An 18,765-nucleotide genomic window follows, 5' to 3' on the forward strand; every position below is an offset into this window, starting at 1 on the left:
ATCATTTGGGGGTGGGGGAGGGATGACCTTTCCAACTTTAATTTTCTGCAATAGGGTTCTGAAGGCAAGTTTGATATTTAATTCCTGACCCCACCTGTCCTGAGTAGACCAGCTTCCTGAGTAACTGCAAGTAGCAATTTAATGTAACTAAATGACTAGCTGAGCAAATTCAGAGGGGAGTTAAGGGCTAACCATACTCTTAAGGGTCAATAACACACCAGGTAAAAAGGATAGGTTTCCTTCCTCAGCAGCCACTGGTGTAGCAGTTGTGATCTTACAATAATCTAACAGTTTTGTGGCCATTGTGATCGAAACCAATTTAAGTTTTGTACTAGAACATATTCTAGATTAATCTAGTAGAATAACACTATGTTACATTAACAGTAATGGCATCTGCACTGGACTTCGAGGTTCCTTGCATGCTTTCCATCCATACGGGGTTGAGCATTGAGCTAGCAACTTGGCCTCATAAAAACCAGACAAAATGCTAAAGAACTGGCAAGGTTGCCACCCGATGTGCAACAAGGCGCAGAAAGAAACAATAATTCTATGTACATCATAGCATTCAGTCATTGAACCAGACCTGAAGAAATCCAAAAAAAAAAACAAAATGTTTTTGGTGTGAAAAAGAAGCCATTTGACTTATTGAGTCCATGCTGGCTCCAAACAGAGCAATGCTGCTTTAGCACCTTTCCCATAAAGCAACAAAGAATTGCATATAGTGAGAGATGGTGGAAAGTAAAAGCAATGGTAAAAAAAAAATGAAAATAAAGGAAAAAGATGCTGGAATCAATAACAAATAATGTTAGAAACACTTAGCAGGTCAGAGAGCATCTGTGGAAATAGAAATAGAGTATTTCAGATTGAAGACCCTTTGTCAAAAGTATTGCTTCATCTTGTAAGTGGTACCTACATGAAGATGGACTAGCATTGATCAAAAATTGACCAAAATTCTAAATCAAGGGAGGCTTTTTTAAAAGAATGAGGGTTGAAATTGTGAGGAGAAGGTCTTAATTATAGTTTATAAAATTACCTATCATATATACGTTGTACTTTCCTGAAATCAGGTGTATTATTTATAGCATTTCACCTTATATACTGTGATTTCAATAAACTTTTTATAAAGATTTCCAATTGTTCAGCTCCATGAATCTCGCCTAGCATTACTCTGCAAAGCCAGGTTGAAGGCTGACCACAGATAATAAATATCAGAAGGAATATCTGAAGGAAATTAAATAGAATGAATATGTTAATCGTTTGGGGCTGCTTCTCTGCACTCCCCGTTAAATCCATGCTAAAGCTCGTCACCAGCCAGCTTTCTTTCATCATGTTACTGTTCTTTTCCGCGCAGTGTGGTGCATCGGGTGGTAACCTTGCCAGTTCTTTAGCATTTTTGTCCATTTTTTATGAGGCCGAGTTGCTAGTTTGACGCTCAATGCAGCACAGACGGAAGGCAGACAAGGAGCTGGCCAGATTTGAACCCAAGACCACTCACCTCAAAGTCCAGTGCAGATGTCACTACACCACTGGCCAGCTTAACCCATTACATGTAGGGCAGTTTAAAATAAGTGAAGTAATAAATAAATCCATTCTGTGTTAAACAAGACTTTTTCCTCATAAAAATGCAAAGTTCAAGTCACATCCAAATAAATTTAAACAATTCACCCATTTCCTTTGTATACTGCAGAGTAAAATATACCATTCTCAGTGAAGACTGCTGGCAAGCTGTTACCAATACACTCCCTGATGTGACCCACAGAGGCTACACAAGCTGTCTTTTGCGTTATCTTTCTGCAGGATACTGCTTAACCGAACTATTGCCAAGAATAGCTAAGGGGAACAAATGTACCAGAGAATCATGTTCTTTGACACTGTGCCATAGTGTAGCTATTCACTATGTCAACAGCATGCCAAAAACCAATAGAAGTCATGAGGAACTGCATCACAACACAAAACCTGTCTTTGATTTTTGCCAAGGATTAAGTTTACATGGTGATAATTTATGTCTCCCTTTTAGTTTTCTAACATGAAATACTTTACTGTAAAGTACTTATCTTAAGTATGTAATGAACATCAGTAGCAAAGTACATATTTCTGCAAGCCTGCTAACACAATTCTCCGAGAAAATAATGCCAACTGCAAAGGAATACAGTTTGGCGATGTAGACAGAGGTACATCTCAGCTAGCTCTGAGCAGCACCCCAGCAGCAATAAATATAACTGGATGAGCATGTGCCCAATGGATGGTTATCATTTTAGTACAGCATAAGAGATATTGGCAAAGCTGGCATTCTTCTTGAATCATGTCATGCAACACATTGAGACAATGTGAATATATGAAGCAATTTGTTGATGTATTTTTTTTAAATTGGTGTTCAACTTTACTTATAGGGGCAACCACCATTTATTGCCACAAAATCAGAGCTATTACATTGTCCATTTGCAAACATTCTGAAAAGGCATCCTGGGATAATTAATTCTCCTGAAGGATAAATAAAGACCTGCAAGCAAGATCCTACATTCAGAACTGTAGGTTTCCAGTCCTCACCAATTTTGTAATATCCATGAACAAGAACAATCCCAAGATTTGTGGGTTTCAATCTGCGGCCATTCTCCACGGTTACATAGTTGCGTTGACAGATGTTGTTGATGTGAACAGGAATACTGGCATCTGTTCCTGTTAATGAAAAGAAACAATTTAAAGTTAAACATTTCCAGGTTAAATTTCAGATAAATTCTCTGATGCTGCATTCCTCAGAATCCAAATCTGCACCACTGCTGAGATAAACTCACAGCCTAGGTTTTTGTCTTTGAGAAAAGATGTTAGAGCTGTTATTACTTTAATTACTGCCTATCTGAGAAAGAGGATAGGGATAGGGGTGTGGGGCAAGGACAGGGATTCTGTTTTACCACCATTTCCACACAAAACCATCCATGGAAAAGTTCAGCTAAAATTAGAGAAAAGCTTCACAAACACAAGGAAATCTGCAGATGCTGGAAATTCAAGCAACACACATCAAAGTTGCTGGTGAACACAGCAGGCCAGGCAGCATCTCTAGGAACAGGTACAGTCGACGTTTCGGGCCGAGACCCTTCGTCAGGACTAACGAAGGTCCTGATGAAGGGTCTCGGCCCGAAACGTCAACTGTACCTGTCCCTAGAGATGCTACCTGGTCTGCTGCGTTCACCAGCAACTTTGATGTGTGTGGCTTGAAAAGCTTCATAAGACTGTTATACTTAATTGAAAATCATCAGCAGCCTTCTGGAAAAAAAAGTTAAGAGAATAACTTAACTACTTTACTGAAATATACTAATACCAGATGGCAAATTCTTCACACTATACAAGTGTTTCAGCACCCATACACAAGACTGGTTATGCACAAAATAAATTAGTAAAAACTATCTTGCAACACTTCTTTTCTGAGAAACCGTCAGTTAAATAAAGAAAGGTTGCAGCTGTGATGTTTTTTTAATCCTGGGAAATGGGGAAAATGAGAAAGCTGTTAGAGGAGCAAATCTGATGCCAAATAGAAAAGACTACAAAAGCAAATCATGTCCAGTTGGAGTAACAAAATAGATCAGGCAGCACAGGCTAAGAATATAAAACCTATAATTTTGCTTAAAATAGTTTTGTTATTGATAGCAACACACACAAAAAGCTGGTGGAATGCAGCAGGCCAAGCAGCATCTATAAGAAGAAGTACAGTCGAGACCATTCGTCAGGACTAATGGAAAAAAGAGATAGTAAGAAATTTGAAAGTGGGAGGGGGAGGGGGGGACCCGAAATGATAGGAGAGGACAGGAGGAGGAGGAATGAAGCCAAGAGCTGGAAAGTTGATTGTCAAAAAGGATACAAGGCTGGAGAAGGGGGAGTATCATAGGACGGAAGGCCTTGGAAGAAAGAAAGGGGGATGGGAGCACCAGAGGAAGATGGAGAACAGGCAAGGAGTTATTGTGAGAGGGAAAGAGAGAAGAAAAAAAAATAAAATAAAATAAAAATTAGGGATGGGGTAAGAAGGGGAGGAGGGGCATTAATGAAAGTTAGAGAAATCAATGTTCATGCCATCAGGGTGGAGGCTACCTAGACAGAATATAAGGTGTTGTTCTTCCAACCCAAGTGTGGCTTCATCTTGACAGTAGAGGCGGCCATGGATTGACATATCGGAATGGGAATGGGCCTCCTCTACTGTCACAATAACTCCTTGCCTGTTCTCCATCGTCCTCTGGTGCTCCCATGCCCCTTTCTTTCTTCCAAGGCCTTCCGTCCTATGATACTCCTCCTTCTCCAGCCTTGTATCCCTTTTGACAATCAACTTCCCAGCTCTTAGCTTCATCCCTCCCCCTCCCAAATCTCTTACTATCTCTTTTTTCCATTAGTCCTGATGAAGGGTCTTGACCCGAAACGTCAATTGTACTTCTTCCTATAGATGCTGCCTGGCCTGCTGCGTTCCACCAGCATTTCGTGTGTGTTGCTTGAATTTCTAGCATCTGCAGATTTTCTCATGTTTGCGTTTGATATTGATAGAATGATTAAGAATTTTCTAAAGATTAGCTTTATTTGTTATGTGTACATTGAAACATACAGTAAAATGCAGTCCTGCTGAAGGGTCTCGGCCCGAAACATCAACTGTATTTCTTTCCATAGATGCTGCCTGGCCTGCTGAGTTCCTCCAGCATTTTGTGTGTGTGTTGCTTGGATTTCCAGCATCTGCAGATTTTCTCTTGTTTGTGAAATGCAATGTTTGTGTCAAATCAAATCAGCAAGGATTATGCTGGAGGCAGCCCAGAAGTGTCACCACTCTTTCAGTTCCAGCATAGTATGGCCACATCTCACTAACCTTAACGTCCAAGTCTTTGGAATGCTGCAGAAAACCAGAGCATCCAGAGAAATCCCAAGCAGTCACAGGGAGAATGTACAAATTCCTTACAGAGTGGCAGGAATCAATGCTGATCAGTGATCACTGGCACAGTGACAACCACTACGCTACTGTGCCATCCTGAGCCGAAATTAATACACCAGGTGATGGCATGACTGAGTTAATGAGGTGACTGAAGTGAGGGACCATTAGTCAGGTTAAAATTTAAACATGAACAGAAGGGAGGGATTATCTAAAACTAAAATTAACACTGAGGCCCAATATGGAATTAAGTATATTAAGTGATAGGAGACAGCAGAGACTGAAATTATCCGTATAATTGAGAAGTGTGGATTTTGCTTTATCCTCAGGTGGAAGCAACAATCCTTGCTGCCCATACAGCGAGTTACCCACCGTTGCTAGGGTTCTCATTTCCAATGCTAAGAATGTTGGGATGCCACGGTAGTGAAGCGGTTAGCACAATGCTATTACAGATCTGAGTTTGGAGTTCGATACCAGCATCCTCTGTGAGGAGTCTCTCTTTGTCCTCCCCGCAGAATGCATGGGTTTTGTCCAGGTCCTGTTTCCTCCTACAGTCCAAAGACGTACTGGATACTGTAAATTGTCCCATGATTAGGTTAGGGTTAAACTGGGGTTGTCAGGAGTTGATGGTCAGTACAGCTCAAAAAGCCAGAAGGGCCTATTCCACTCTGTATCTCTAAATAAAATAAATGTTGACTCAACACAATGAAGGTAAATGAGACAATACACCGTGATTTATGTCCAAGATGCAGTGGTGGTGAAGATCTTTAAAAACAAAAAAAAGGCCAGAACAGTAAAATGAATTTACCAATGCCATGTTTTTCCATTAAAGTGATGAGTTCTGACTCTGTCAGGTAGTCGGGTGGATTTGTCTGTTTCTCTAACAGCTTGACCTCATTGACAGTAAACCCATCACCTCGCTCACAGACTGGAAGGGTCTCCTCATCTGCTAGGCTTTGCCATGGCATCACTGCAGTGTAACCTGGATTACAGCAAGAAAGTCAAACATACAGAGCATGGAGCAAATGCAGCAACCTTGAAGAAATAGTATCCCTGATCTTGTTCTAACAAATGCTTAACCATCAAGAGGCAAACACAGATATTTAATAATTGGTTCCCTTGCAATCAAAACATGGCAAAAAAATGAAAAATCATCAGGCATATCAGCAACAAAAAGCTGAAAGTATTCTTCTCAGTCAATTCCTTCAGTGAAAAACTTAGCAAATTTTTTTTACACAAATTAAGCATTAAGGATGCCTATAAATTTATTAATTAGTAACTTAGCTTTTGCCTGAACTATACTTGTCTGTACCCATTCATTTGATTGCCTGTTGCAATAATATGGCATCAACACAGGTGATGCCAACAGGCTCAATAAACTAAATAGAGAGGCTGGCTCTGTTATAGGAATCAAACTGGACATACTGGAGGCTGTGGTAGAACAAAGGATCCTACGGAAAATCCTGGACAATGTTTCTCACCCTCTGCATGCCACCTTGACTGAACAGAGGAGCACTTTTGGTAGTCATAGTCATACTTTACAGGTAATAGGTGAAGATAACTGCACTGCTCCAAAGAGTGCCACATGAAGTCATTAGGTGTGGCTATTAGGTTCTATGAGTCAACCTATAGCCGGGGAAGTAATGAACCCCTCCTGTTAGGGTAACTTATTTTTTATTCTTCTTACTTCTCTTCTAATATTTGATTATCTGTGCACTTGTAATGCTACTGTAACACTGTAATTTCCTTTGGATCAATTAAGTATCTATCATCTATCACCCTGTAACAACACAGATATTCTGAAATCTACAGCAAAAAAAAGGTCATCAATCAATTTATTAATTTCCATGTGTACTTTTATCAATTTTCTATTATAAATAAGTTCACCCACAAATAAAATGGAAACTGTTAAAAAGAACTTCGGCTGGAAATGCATGATACTTGCCGATATCTAAATGATGTCCGTTCCAATCCTGGAAGAATAGTTTAACTTTGTGATAACACAAAGGTTGGGAGTGTTGTGAATAGTGTGGATGGCTGTCAGAGGTCACAGCGGGACAATGATAGGACACAAAACTGGGCTGAGAAGTGGCAGATGGAGTTCAACCGAAATAAGTGTGAAGCGGTTCATTTTGGTAGGTCAAATATGATGGCAAAATATAGTATTAATGGTAAGACTCTTGGCAGTGTGGAGTATCGGAGGGATCTTGGGGTCCAAGTCAACAGGACGCTCAAAGCAACTGCGCAGGTTCACTCTGTGGTTAAGAAGACTTACAGTGTATTGGCCTTCAGCAATCGTGGAATTGAATTTAGGAGCCGAGAGGTAATGTTGCAGCTATACAGGATCCTGGTCAGACCCCACTTGGAGTACTGTGCTCAGTTCTGGTCGCCTCACTACAGGAAGGATGTGGAAGCCATAGAAAAGGTGCAGAGAAGATTTACAAGGATGTTGCCTGGATTGGGAAGCATGCCTTATGAAAACAAGTTGAGTGAACTTGGCCTTTTCTCCTTGGAGCGACAGAGATGAGAGATAACCTGACAGAAGTGTATAAGATGATGAGAGGCATTGATCGTGTGGACAGAGGCCTTTTCCCAGGGCTGAAATGGTTGCCACATGAGGACACAAGTTTAAGGTGCTGGGGAGTAGGTACAGAGGAGATGTCAGGGGTAAGTTTTTTTTTTACACAGAGAGTGGTGAGTGCGTGGAATGGGCTGCTGGCAACGGTGGTGGAGGCGGATACGATAGGGTCTTTTAAGAGACTTTTGGATAGGTACATGGAGCTTAGAAAAATAGAGGGCTATGGGTAAGCCTAGTAATTTCTAAGGTAGGGACATGTTCGGCACAACTTTGTGCGCCAAAGGGCCTGTATTATGCTGTAGGTTTTCTATGTTTCTTGTGTTGAGTTTATTAAACACTTTCCAATATCCCCTCACTGTTTTTACTTATTCACATGATATGGTCATTGTTGTTAATGCTTCCATCCTCAATTGCTCCAGAACTGAGGAGAGAGTAAACAACTTTATTCACCATATATATTTACATGTATTAGGAATTTGCTGTGGTATTTTGGTCAGGGCACAACATGCAACAGAAACAACATTCAACAATGATAAAGAATAAAGAATTATACAAAAATATGTATAAATACAAAAGTACCAGCAATGGTTCTTCTAAAGTTATATATAGACCAAAACAGTAAGGATGAGAGAACTCCATGTAGAATACCTTTTCATTAATAAAGTAGGTAGAGACTTAAAAAAAAATCCAGTTGTTTAAAGAATATAATCACAGACTTTTATTTAAAATAAATCAAATGTATTTATTTAATTGAAATAAAACTCCTTAGGTGCCACATTAGGATTCAAGTTCATGTTTCTGGACCAATAATTCTGATTGATGATTTGACTATCAAGTAACTCAACTATTACACAATTGTACCCAACCACTACCACATTAAACTGATGTTTCATCCTTACCAGCCAAAAGTAAAGTCTTCCCCGAACAAGTAAAATGTTCCTCATCAATACTGAAAGTGATTGTGGTTTGGAGATATTTGCAGTCAAAGCTGATTGTAGCAATGAAGTGTCTGGTAATGTACTCATAAAGCCTCCAGCCATCACTACCTAGAACAACAGACAATAAAACAAAAGGTTAGAGGCAAGTTGATGTTCACAAGGAAAGGAGGAGCAACCATAACTCAGTTAGATCCTTTCACTAGTCCAATCGACCAGTGCATCCCTAATACAAACACAAACATTACAAAAAATATTTCCAAATCTAAAGGTTTCCTTCAAATTATTGACAGGTTATTTGTTCTGAAGCAAATCTTCACTTATTGACAAAACCATTGTAAAAATAAAAAGAATGGTACCAAATCTTATTTGCAGCAAACTATCATATGCCATCAAGTAAAACTTCATTCCTACTTAACGTCTCTATTTTTGAGATGATATTCTACAATTCAACTCAATTACAAGTAGGCTTAGTTACTCTCTAATGATTTGTAAATAACATCTTTTAAACACCATTTGGTAATTTGCATCTGGTATCTCAGAAATCATGAATTCCAAAATTCCATACAATTTCTTATAAATCAGCCCTTGTCCATTATTGAATAGTGTTTGCATCTGGAAATACTACAAAAACATACTCAATCATGATGTGAAGTCACTCAGTATCCATCAGCAACCTTCCATTAAAGGATATAAATTTTAAATGCTGATTAGAGGCAGGAAACCTTATGGTTATATTTTCCTAGCACAGGGTGTACATTGGCCCAGTTTTACTTCAGTTGATTGCTAACTTTGCAAAGACGTGCAATCTTCTGTCTAGCTCACTTCCAAACCAAAGATCATAATTGCTGGTTTAGCACTGATAAGACCCAACCTGGAGATGGGTTTACCACTTCCAGCTAAATTATTTTTGCAGTCATGAAATTTTTAGAATGATCCAAAATACACTGTACCAAATTAAAGACTTCAAGGTCTACATCTTCACACCTCTAATTAAGGGCCTAAACCACATCTGAGCATTTCTTGACTTGAAACCATATCTTTTTAGTCTAATTTTGCAATTTTAAGCCTTAGGAAGACCAGACGTCCTAATAACATTGGGAACAGCAAATTAATTGGGGCTTCATCCCAAAATTAATCATGTTTCTGTCAGGGTATCATTTGACCTAGTTTCCAAGCTTGCTGCCTGCTTAGAGTGAGCAGATTGGTTAAGTTTGTGGTTGTCTAGGAGACAGTCACTGCCTCAATTCCAGGTTATAGTTGTCATTATTTGCTTGGATGAATAACACAATATATTGTACTCTGACGTTTTAAACAGGTGGATCATTATTCCTAATTTTGTAAGATTCTATTCAACTGATATAGAATACAAGTCCCTTTTTTAAAAACATAAATGACCTCAGTTACTGTAGGTGTTATCTGTAACATTCTGTGAACATCTACCCCAAGGTGGTATTATGCTTCCATTTTCTTGATGGAGTGTATGGTACATGTAGTTTTTCAAAAATATAAAAGCATTATCTGACAATAACAAAGCCAACAAATTTTAACCACCCCATTAACCACCAAGAATTAATTGTTGAGGTGACAGGGAAATACAGATCAGGGTTATGGTGTCTCTATTCCCTATTGGAGATGTTTTATGTCTAGTAACTAACGTCAGACACAATAAGTAAGGGTCTAACTTAAATTGTAGTTTGCTTTGTAATTCTCATAATGATTCAGGAGAAATGTACCCAATGACAATCCTGCCAAGGAAATCCGGGGAAATCTAAGAAAGGCCAGAAGAATCCAAGTGGAGAATTTCAACTAATGGAAGATGGGAATGAGCAGAAATTCTATTGTTTTGACCCTCTTCACATCAACATTGGACAGCAACTCTACATGCCTACTGCACTGTATAGTAATTATCAGCAGGAATTAATCTGGCTTTAATTTCCCTTCTTTTCATGATATCGTAAAGCTGAACTCCATTTTCAATAAATAGAATGTTTGCTCCATACATCTGCAAGTTCTTTCGTAGAATTCTATTATCTAAAACAGATTCTCCTTCAGTTTGACTTCATCCAGCTCCTCATGTTTCTAAAATCTGCTCAAATCCAACCTTGTGTGAATAACTATCTAAGCAAACCTTTACCCTCACTAGTTAAATTTCAACCCTCGGAATACATTACAATAACTCGCCCACAATTAGTTCATCTCTCCTGGCTCTTTCATCACATGGCCATATTTCACTATATTCCCTTTTTACATCTATACTTTTAAGCTCAAGAACAGAATATGACAATCAGTTAATGAATTTGCATTCCCCATTTATATGCAGTTCTGATGAAACATCTTTGACCTGAAATGTACACTTGGTTTCTCTCTCTCTACAGATGCTATTGAATATCTCCAAAATTTTCTGTTTTTGATTCAGTCCATTCACTCAGTTCAGGGATTTAAAAAAATATATTCTGAGCTAATTTCCTGCAAACTACATCACATTGTAGGCCAAGACCATTAGGTGTATGCCTGATGCTTTGATTTAGAATTAATGAATCTAAGCGACAGCATTAAACAAAACCTTCCCAAACCTTCAAGGCCATGAAAGTCAACCACAAATATCATAGGTGTGTGACTCACACATGGGCTGCAATTTAAATATCCATTATTGCAGACATACCTAATTCAGCTTCTGTAGCTGAACGCATTGGGGTTATGGGTGGATGATCACCAACATCCTGGCCCTTCCGAGGACGATTGATGCCTTCAGCAAGTAAAGCTTTCACCTACAAAAAATATTTAAGTCCGTCATTGCCAGATAAGAGATTTCAGCTTTATCTCTCCATTATTTTTAATTTCATCTTGCAAAATAATAAGACCACAAGACATAGAAGCAGGATTAAGCTATTCGGCCCATCGAGTCTTCTCCACCATTTCATCATGATCAGAATAGGTGAAAAAATACAAATGATGCAACAAACAATAAATTGGGATTCTGTGTTTTTGATGAGCAAGTAGAAAAAAGAGATAAAACAGCACAATGAGAGCGAGGACAAGGGCAGCTCTCTTTTGGGTTGCAATCTGAGATAATCTTTAAAGCTGAATTTTAGATTATGAGAGCACTCAGTCCTCTTTTATTGTCATTTAGAAATGCATACATGCATTAAGAAATTAAGAAATTTGCAGAATAAATAATGACTGGGGGAATAATGTCAGTTGCATCTCAGTTAGGAAGTAAATCACCTTTGGTTTGGGGTGCTGGGAATCAGCAACATCTGCCTGCCTTTGACCAATCTCCTTCTCACTACTACTGTCGGGTGGAAGGTGCAGGTCCCACACCGCCAGGTTCAGGAGTAGTTGTTGCCCTGCAGCCATTGGGCTCTTGGTCAGATTTCACTCGCCTCACCGCTGAATGGGTCCCGCAGCCGCAAACTCACTTTTGGGGACATTGCAGTTCATGTTCCAAATGTTTTTTTTGTATACTTTTTTTTTACTGTTTGCATGGTATTCTTTTGCAAATTGGATCTGTGGCAGTCTTGTGTGTGTTTTTATTGAATTTTATTGCGCGTGCAAGAAGATGAATCTTAAGGTTGTAGATGATGTACATATTTCGATAATAAGTTTGAATTTGATCACTTGTTTATGTGCATCGTCAGTTTCATAGTGCTTTGCATCATCCTGAAAAAGCTATTAAAATGCTACGTGAACGCAAGTCTCTTTTTACCAACCTCATCACTCCAGTAGGGGTTGTTTGCCTGCTGTCGGAGGGTTCCTTTGAGGTCAAAGTTTTCTGGATATTGTGTGGTCTCGGTTCGAGGGTAACTGATATATCCTTGTGTGTACAGTTTCTCTGCTACTTGCATTGCATGCTGAGGGCCCATCCCTGGTCAGACAATATGAAGGGTATCGTTAATTAAACACATCACGAAGTCAGAGACAGAAACAATCAACACACAGTTTATTGTGCAAAGATATAGTGCCCTACTTGATGACCTTTATGAGTACTGGGTTTTAATTTTCATATTCTTGGCAACCTGCTATTCTGCCTTGTTCAATGAATAATACCTTTGAACATTGCTGAATTCCCACATTTTAATCACAATCATTTGAGATGTCCAGGAAACATATCCAAAATGTCTGTCCAATTTTAAGGGCCATATTACATATTGCTGAAAATCTTAAAAATGAGGAATTTTGTGTCATGTTTTCTTCTCCATTGTAGAAGGTCCCAAAAAGTAAATTCAAGTTCTTTGGAAAATCTTGCCCATGATCAATGGCATGCAGCTAGTAGGGATGATTCTATAGAAATAGAGCCATTCAATTCTTGTGGACTTTCAGATGTCTTTTTTTTACAATTACTAGTATCACCTTACTCTCCAGCATCATATAGCCTTGAAAGTAAAACACGTACAGTAACTGTTATACACAGAGGCAGTTACACTGTTGGATGTTGTCCACATTTATCTCAGACAGCTCTTCAAACAGTTTCTCACAAAAAAGTTCATGTTACTTACATTAAAAAAAAACAAACTTTTACATTTTGGTAAGTCATTTGCCCCATTTTCATTTTATAAATCTAGATTGCATCATTGGACACGAACAACATGTTTGCAGACTTATGCTCCCTTATGAAGATAAATTAGGTAGCCCCGAGCCAAAAGGACATGGGGAACGAATAGCTAGCATGCAATCCATCTCACTAAGTGAAAACACAAAATATGTTGAGGAAATTAATATGCTGGTGGGATGCTGTTAATGTTGAGCTGTATGAGATGATTTGGAAGTGCTTGTTTCTGGAACTGATTCTTTAAACACCCATGATAATTTCCCACCAGTTACATGTCACCAAGACAAGGACTGATAAAGCCATTTAAATAAAAAGACAGAAGGAAATAAAGTAGGTGTTATTCATTTGAAATACTCAGACATTTTGATTTTACTCAATTGAAGAAACCCAAATCATCAGTAAGGGCTGTTAATAATAGAAGGCATACCCAGGGCCGAGCTTGCTACACGTAACATCTCCACAGTGTTAAGTGCCTGTGGCCTTTGCTTCACCTTTTCCTTTTTACTCACAGATTGCACCTGCAAACAAAACATTAAGATAAGTAACCAGACCAGAAACTACTTCTAGAGTTAAGGACCAGAATTTCTACCTGTCTTAGACAATGTTGATCATGAGCCAAATTAAGCTACAAGAAAGGCATTAATTTGTTAACTAAATCCTGGAGTTGATGGCATAACATTTTCTGAGTGACTAATGAACACAGTTGGAATTATAACTGAAGGAATTTCTGTTTGTTTAAGGACTCCAGTGAGCTACATTCATATAATTTTATCCTGGTGTGTCAGCTGGTACAAAGGCATCTTCCATATACGTTGCAGAGTCATCACTTTAAGAGTTTTATTTTCAACCTAAAATTCTCCCCTTCCTTCATTCCCTCCCATCAACGTCCTTCTCAATCCCACTCCATTCCTCCCCCCCACTACCCTTGCATCTTCCTCCTCACCTTTGTGCCTTTTACTTCCTTACTTAACATTTATCCTCTGCCCACTTTCTCTCATGCCATTTCTCTCAGTCTGTGAACTCCTGCTCAAGTACATGATTATTAATTTATTGTAGCCAGTACATTATATCCATATGCACGCTTGTTCCCTCACAAACATTCCCTACGGCCACAATCACTGGCAGCTTGATGGGTTCTGATCCATTTTCTTCCCCTTACCTACCTTTGTTTCTTTCACAGATTTTGTCATATTAAGATACATCTGTGCCACTTCTCGATCAAAAACTCTGACTCTGTCCCAGTCTAGAACCATGGAATCACCGGCACAATTACTGACCTGGAATGAATCAAAGAGATTGAGATTGGAATACATCATTCAGAAATCCCTTTTTTTAAAAAAGAAATATTGGCAAATTAACAGGAAATAGAAGATCGATAATACCAGTAACCACTGCAGCAGGATATCAGAGCCTGAGTCAGTGACTATTTTTTATATACAGGTGTTCCCCGCTTTTCGAACGTTCGCTTTACAACACTTCACTGTTACGAAAGACCTACATTAGTTAACCTGTTTTCGCTAACAGAAGATGTTTTCACTGTTACGAAAAAAGGCAGCACGCGATAAAAGGTAGTGTGCGCCCCAAGCAGCCAAACTCCTCCCACGGAACTGCATTCTAGCCGGCATTGCTTAAACATGTGCCTGTGAGCATCTGTGCTTTATGTCGATTTATTTTGAGCATCCGTTTGCAAGATCAGTTCTAAGGTATTGGAAAAGCCTAAAAGAACTTGTAAGGGTGTTACACTTAGAGTAAAACTAGACATTGTCATGTGTGACGCCAAGCAGAGCTACCAAACGGATGATGCTAATGAGAGAGATAACGGAAGACAATGGAGAAACATTCAAAATGCTAATAAGAGAGAAGAGAGAGATTAACGAGAAAGAAACACAATTCAGATATTGACAGATCGGTTGCTTTGATCCTGAACTGTTTGAAGTTTGATGGACAGGTGATACCCCAGCAGGGGGATAAAAACAGCAGGTTTGCTAAAGCATGAGACACGCCATGAGACCCTGGAAAGAACAGTGTGCCCCCACAAGTTGGTCGGAGTTTGGAGGACCGGTTCACGGGAACCGATCAGAGGCTCACAGGGTGTAAAGGTACGATCGGTGGGAACCTGGGGTGTGTGTCCGCCCTTGCCTGGGTGCCGGGTACACAGCAGGAGAACGATTGTATCCGGAACGGAGGGGTCACAGTTGGTGACCACAGCGGGATTAGAAGACATCAAAAGGTCTGCCCGAAACCAACTGCATCTCTCACTCTCTCTTCCCCCCAACGGTACAACAGCGACTACTTCGAACTGCACTAAACTGAACTGAACTCTGCTTCACTTAAGACTGATCATTTTACCCCCAGACTGTGATAGAGCTTGGTTGATTCCTATCACCCTAGTTCTGTGTATATGTGTGTATTATCATTGCAAACCTGTTACATTTATATCCTTAGTGTACTGTATTACTTATTTCTTTAATAAAACCTTATTAGTTCCTAGTAATCACAGACTCCAACGAGCGTTCCATTTCTGCTGGTTTGGCAACCCAGTTACAGGGTACGTAACATAAGTGGGGTTCTCGTCCGGGATTTTGAACGCCAAAATTGGGACTGGGTAAATTGATTGGGTTAAAATTCCGAAAGAAAAAAAAAAGGGCAAACAGCAGAACTGGAGATTGAGGAATTTCTAAAGGCGCCAACCTGGGAGGCATTAGAGGATGCCAGGAAATCAGAATTGGCGGCTGTTGCAAAAGGGTTGAATCTTTTTAAGGGGAAGCCGACAATGAGGAGAGCGGAGATGCACAGAGCTATCATTGAGCATTATGTATCTAAAGGTGTGTTTCCCCACGGGGAGCTGGAGGTGGTGTCTATGGGCAACCTGGTGGAGAAGCAGTGCAGCTGCAGATGGAAAAATTAAGACCCAAGCACGAGTTCCGAGTAAAGCAGTTAGAACGGGAAGAGAGAGTACAGCAGTTAGAACGGGAAGAGAGAGAGAAGGAAAGGGAGTTTGAGCTGGAGAAGTTAAGGATGACGCTAGAGAGGGGACAAATGCCGAACCAAGGTGGAGGGTTCAGGGCGACCCAGGAGGTTAGGTTGGTTCCCCCATTTGAGGAGGCTGATGTTGATCGGTACTTTCTACATTTTGAAAAAGTCGCTGCAAGTCAGGACTGGCCGAGGGATAAGTGGGCTGTTTTGCTTCAGAGCGTACTTAAGGGGAAGGCTCAACAAGCTTACTCGGCATTGTCAGCAGAAGATGCCCAGAGGTATGATGTGGTGAAAGAGGCTATACTCAGGGTTTATGAGTTGGTCCCGGAGGCATACCGGCAAAGGTTCCGGAATGTGAGGAAGCAGTGGGGCCGCACGTATTTATAGTTTGCCCGTGACATGCAGATGTATTGTGAGCGTTGGTGTGCCTCGAAAGGGGTAACTGGAGATTATGACAAACTGCTACAGCTAATACTGATTGAGCAATTTAAAAGTTGTGTCCCTGAAGGTATGAGGCCCTATCTAGATGAGAAAGAGGCAGAAACCTTAGCCGCAACTGCTAAGTTAGCAGATGAGTACACGTTAACACACAAAGCAAAGTTTACCCCGAGTAAGAGCTACCAGAAGGGTAGTCGAGAGGGCGGAGAAAGTCCGCCGGAAAAGCCAGAAAGTAAGTTGGGGACTAGTGAGAAGGATAAGGATGACAGGAAGCAGTTTGGTAGGAAGTCTCCTGGGGTCATATATTATAATTGTGGGAAAGCCGGTCACATTGCGTCCAGGTGTTTTGCCCCAAAGAAGAAGACGGGGAAAGGAAAAATGACGACTCCGACTGGCTGTATTGAACCAGCAAACAAACCGCTAGGGGAGAAGAGGTCTGATAGAGTTCAGGAAGGGCGTGAGAAGTTTATTTCGGCCGGATTGGTGTCGGTGAAGGAGGGGTCAAACCCAGTTCCAGTACGGATCTGGAGAGACACTGGGGCTTGTCAGTCATTGATCTTAAGGAGGGTGTTAGACTTTAGTTCAGAGACCGAGACTGGGGAGGTCAGTGTGATAAAAGGCATTGGGAAAGGGACTGAAGCAGTACCTTTGCACCAGATACACCTAAAAAGTGACTTGGTCTCCGGACCGATCACGTTAGGGGTGAGGCGCAAATTACCGATGGAAGACGTGGAGGTCTTACTCGGTAACGACCTTGCAGGTGGAGATGTGTACCCAGCAGAAAAGCTGACGAGCAAGCCGGCCAGGACTGAGGACCCGCCCATGGACTCACAAGTTTATCCCATTTGCGTAGTAACTCAGTGCATGTCCAGAAAGGCTGACGAAGCGAATGTAGATTTAGCCGAGATGTTTTTACCAGCCTTGTACCAGGAGGGGTTAGAAAGTGAGAAGAAGGAGCATAGTGGAGCGGAAGGAAGTGAGGGAGTTGAGGTAGATTTATCATTAGCAAGGAAGGAATTTATACAAGCACAGGAACGAGACGAGGAGCTGATGGTTTTGACAAAGACAGCTCTCTCCGAAGCAGAAATAAAAAGGGAACCAGTGGGCTATTATGTGAAGGAGGGAGTACTGATGAGGAAATGGAGACCAAGTACCGTGCCCGCAGATGAGGAGTGGGGGGCGGTACACCAGGTGGTAGTGCCGAAAATTTATAGCGACGAGATTTTTAACCTGGCCCACAAGATACCCCTCGGTGGACATTTTGGGGTGAGGAAAACAGTCGATAGAATTACCAAAGAGTTTTACTGGCCGAACATGAGGAAGGATATTATTGAGTATTGTAGATGTGAGCCGACACAGTTAGAGCCTATTAATATGTTAAAAGCTTACCACGATCAGAAAGCAGATCTAGTTGGTGTTATCATGAAAATTAATGAGGTTGGGGTGCAAAATGATAAGGGGATAACCCATCTTGAAAAGATAAGTATGGTGCCGACCAGATTGGAGAACTCTATTGTTTTGGCCAACTTTGCTGATAAGGTCTGTCACTTAACCCTTGAACAGAGCTGATAAAGCTAATTAACCGGCATGCAGATATATGTCCGGATGTCCCGAGGCGATGCAAGGGGACGGTACATGATGTTGTTGTCACATCAGATCAACCTATTAAGCAACCTATCATAGGATGATGAATTCAGTGATTAAAAAGGTTAAAGAACGTAGAAGTGAATATTGACGATTTAGTGGTCTGGAGTAACACGTGGGAGGAGCACATTGTGGCAGTAGAGGCACTGTTTAAACAGCTGTCTGAAGCCAACCTGACAGTGAACCTCACGAAAAGTGAGTTCGGTCACGCTAAGGTCACTTGTCTGGGGTATGTGGTAGGACAGGGGCAGCTGGCACCGATCCAGGCTATCTCTGAAGTTCCCATCCCGACGGACAAGAGAGCCCTAAGAAGGTTCTTGGGGATGGTGGGGTACTATCGGAAGTTTTGCAAAAACTTTGCGGTTATTACCCTCTCTCTTACTAAGCTCTTGCCGAAGAATGCGAAGTTTGTGTGGAACGACCTTTGTCAACAAGCCTTCGAGAGTCTGAAGGTGATTCTGTATCACCACCCTGTATTGAATGCGCCTGAGGTTTCAAAAGCCTTCTCCCTAACAACAGATGCTAGCGATGAAGCGGCCGGGGTGGTGCTGTTGCAGACAGACAAAGAGGAAATTGAACACCCAGTGGCTTATTTTTCTAAGAAGTTTAATGTCCATCAGAGAAATTATTCCACTGTGGAGAAGGAATTACTGGCAATCATACTGGCATTACAACATTTTGAGGTTTATATTTGTCCAGCACGGAAACCACTGATAATTTACACTGATCACAATCCATTAGTGTT

At 40.7% G+C, this 18,765-nt stretch overlaps 1 protein-coding gene across 1 annotated transcript in view; it reads right to left on the reverse strand.

Moving 5' to 3' along the window:
• The window catches only part of top3b (DNA topoisomerase III beta), an 80,659-nt gene that overhangs the window by 23,636 nt on the left and 38,258 nt on the right, over positions 1-18,765 (reverse strand). The window contains exons 7-13 of the mRNA XM_063040916.1: positions 14,126-14,239; positions 13,390-13,480; positions 12,124-12,278; positions 11,076-11,181; positions 8,375-8,521; positions 5,706-5,879; positions 2,548-2,676 (exon numbers count right to left, since the gene is read on the reverse strand). Coding sequence (XP_062896986.1) covers positions 2,548-2,676; positions 5,706-5,879; positions 8,375-8,521; positions 11,076-11,181; positions 12,124-12,278; positions 13,390-13,480; positions 14,126-14,239 — 916 coding nt within the window. The remainder of the gene's footprint in view (positions 1-2,547; positions 2,677-5,705; positions 5,880-8,374; positions 8,522-11,075; positions 11,182-12,123; positions 12,279-13,389; positions 13,481-14,125; positions 14,240-18,765) is intronic.

The sequence above is a fragment of the Mobula hypostoma genome, chromosome 2 (assembly GCF_963921235.1).
Source record: "Mobula hypostoma chromosome 2, sMobHyp1.1, whole genome shotgun sequence".
NCBI lineage: Eukaryota > Metazoa > Chordata > Chondrichthyes > Myliobatiformes > Myliobatidae > Mobula > Mobula hypostoma.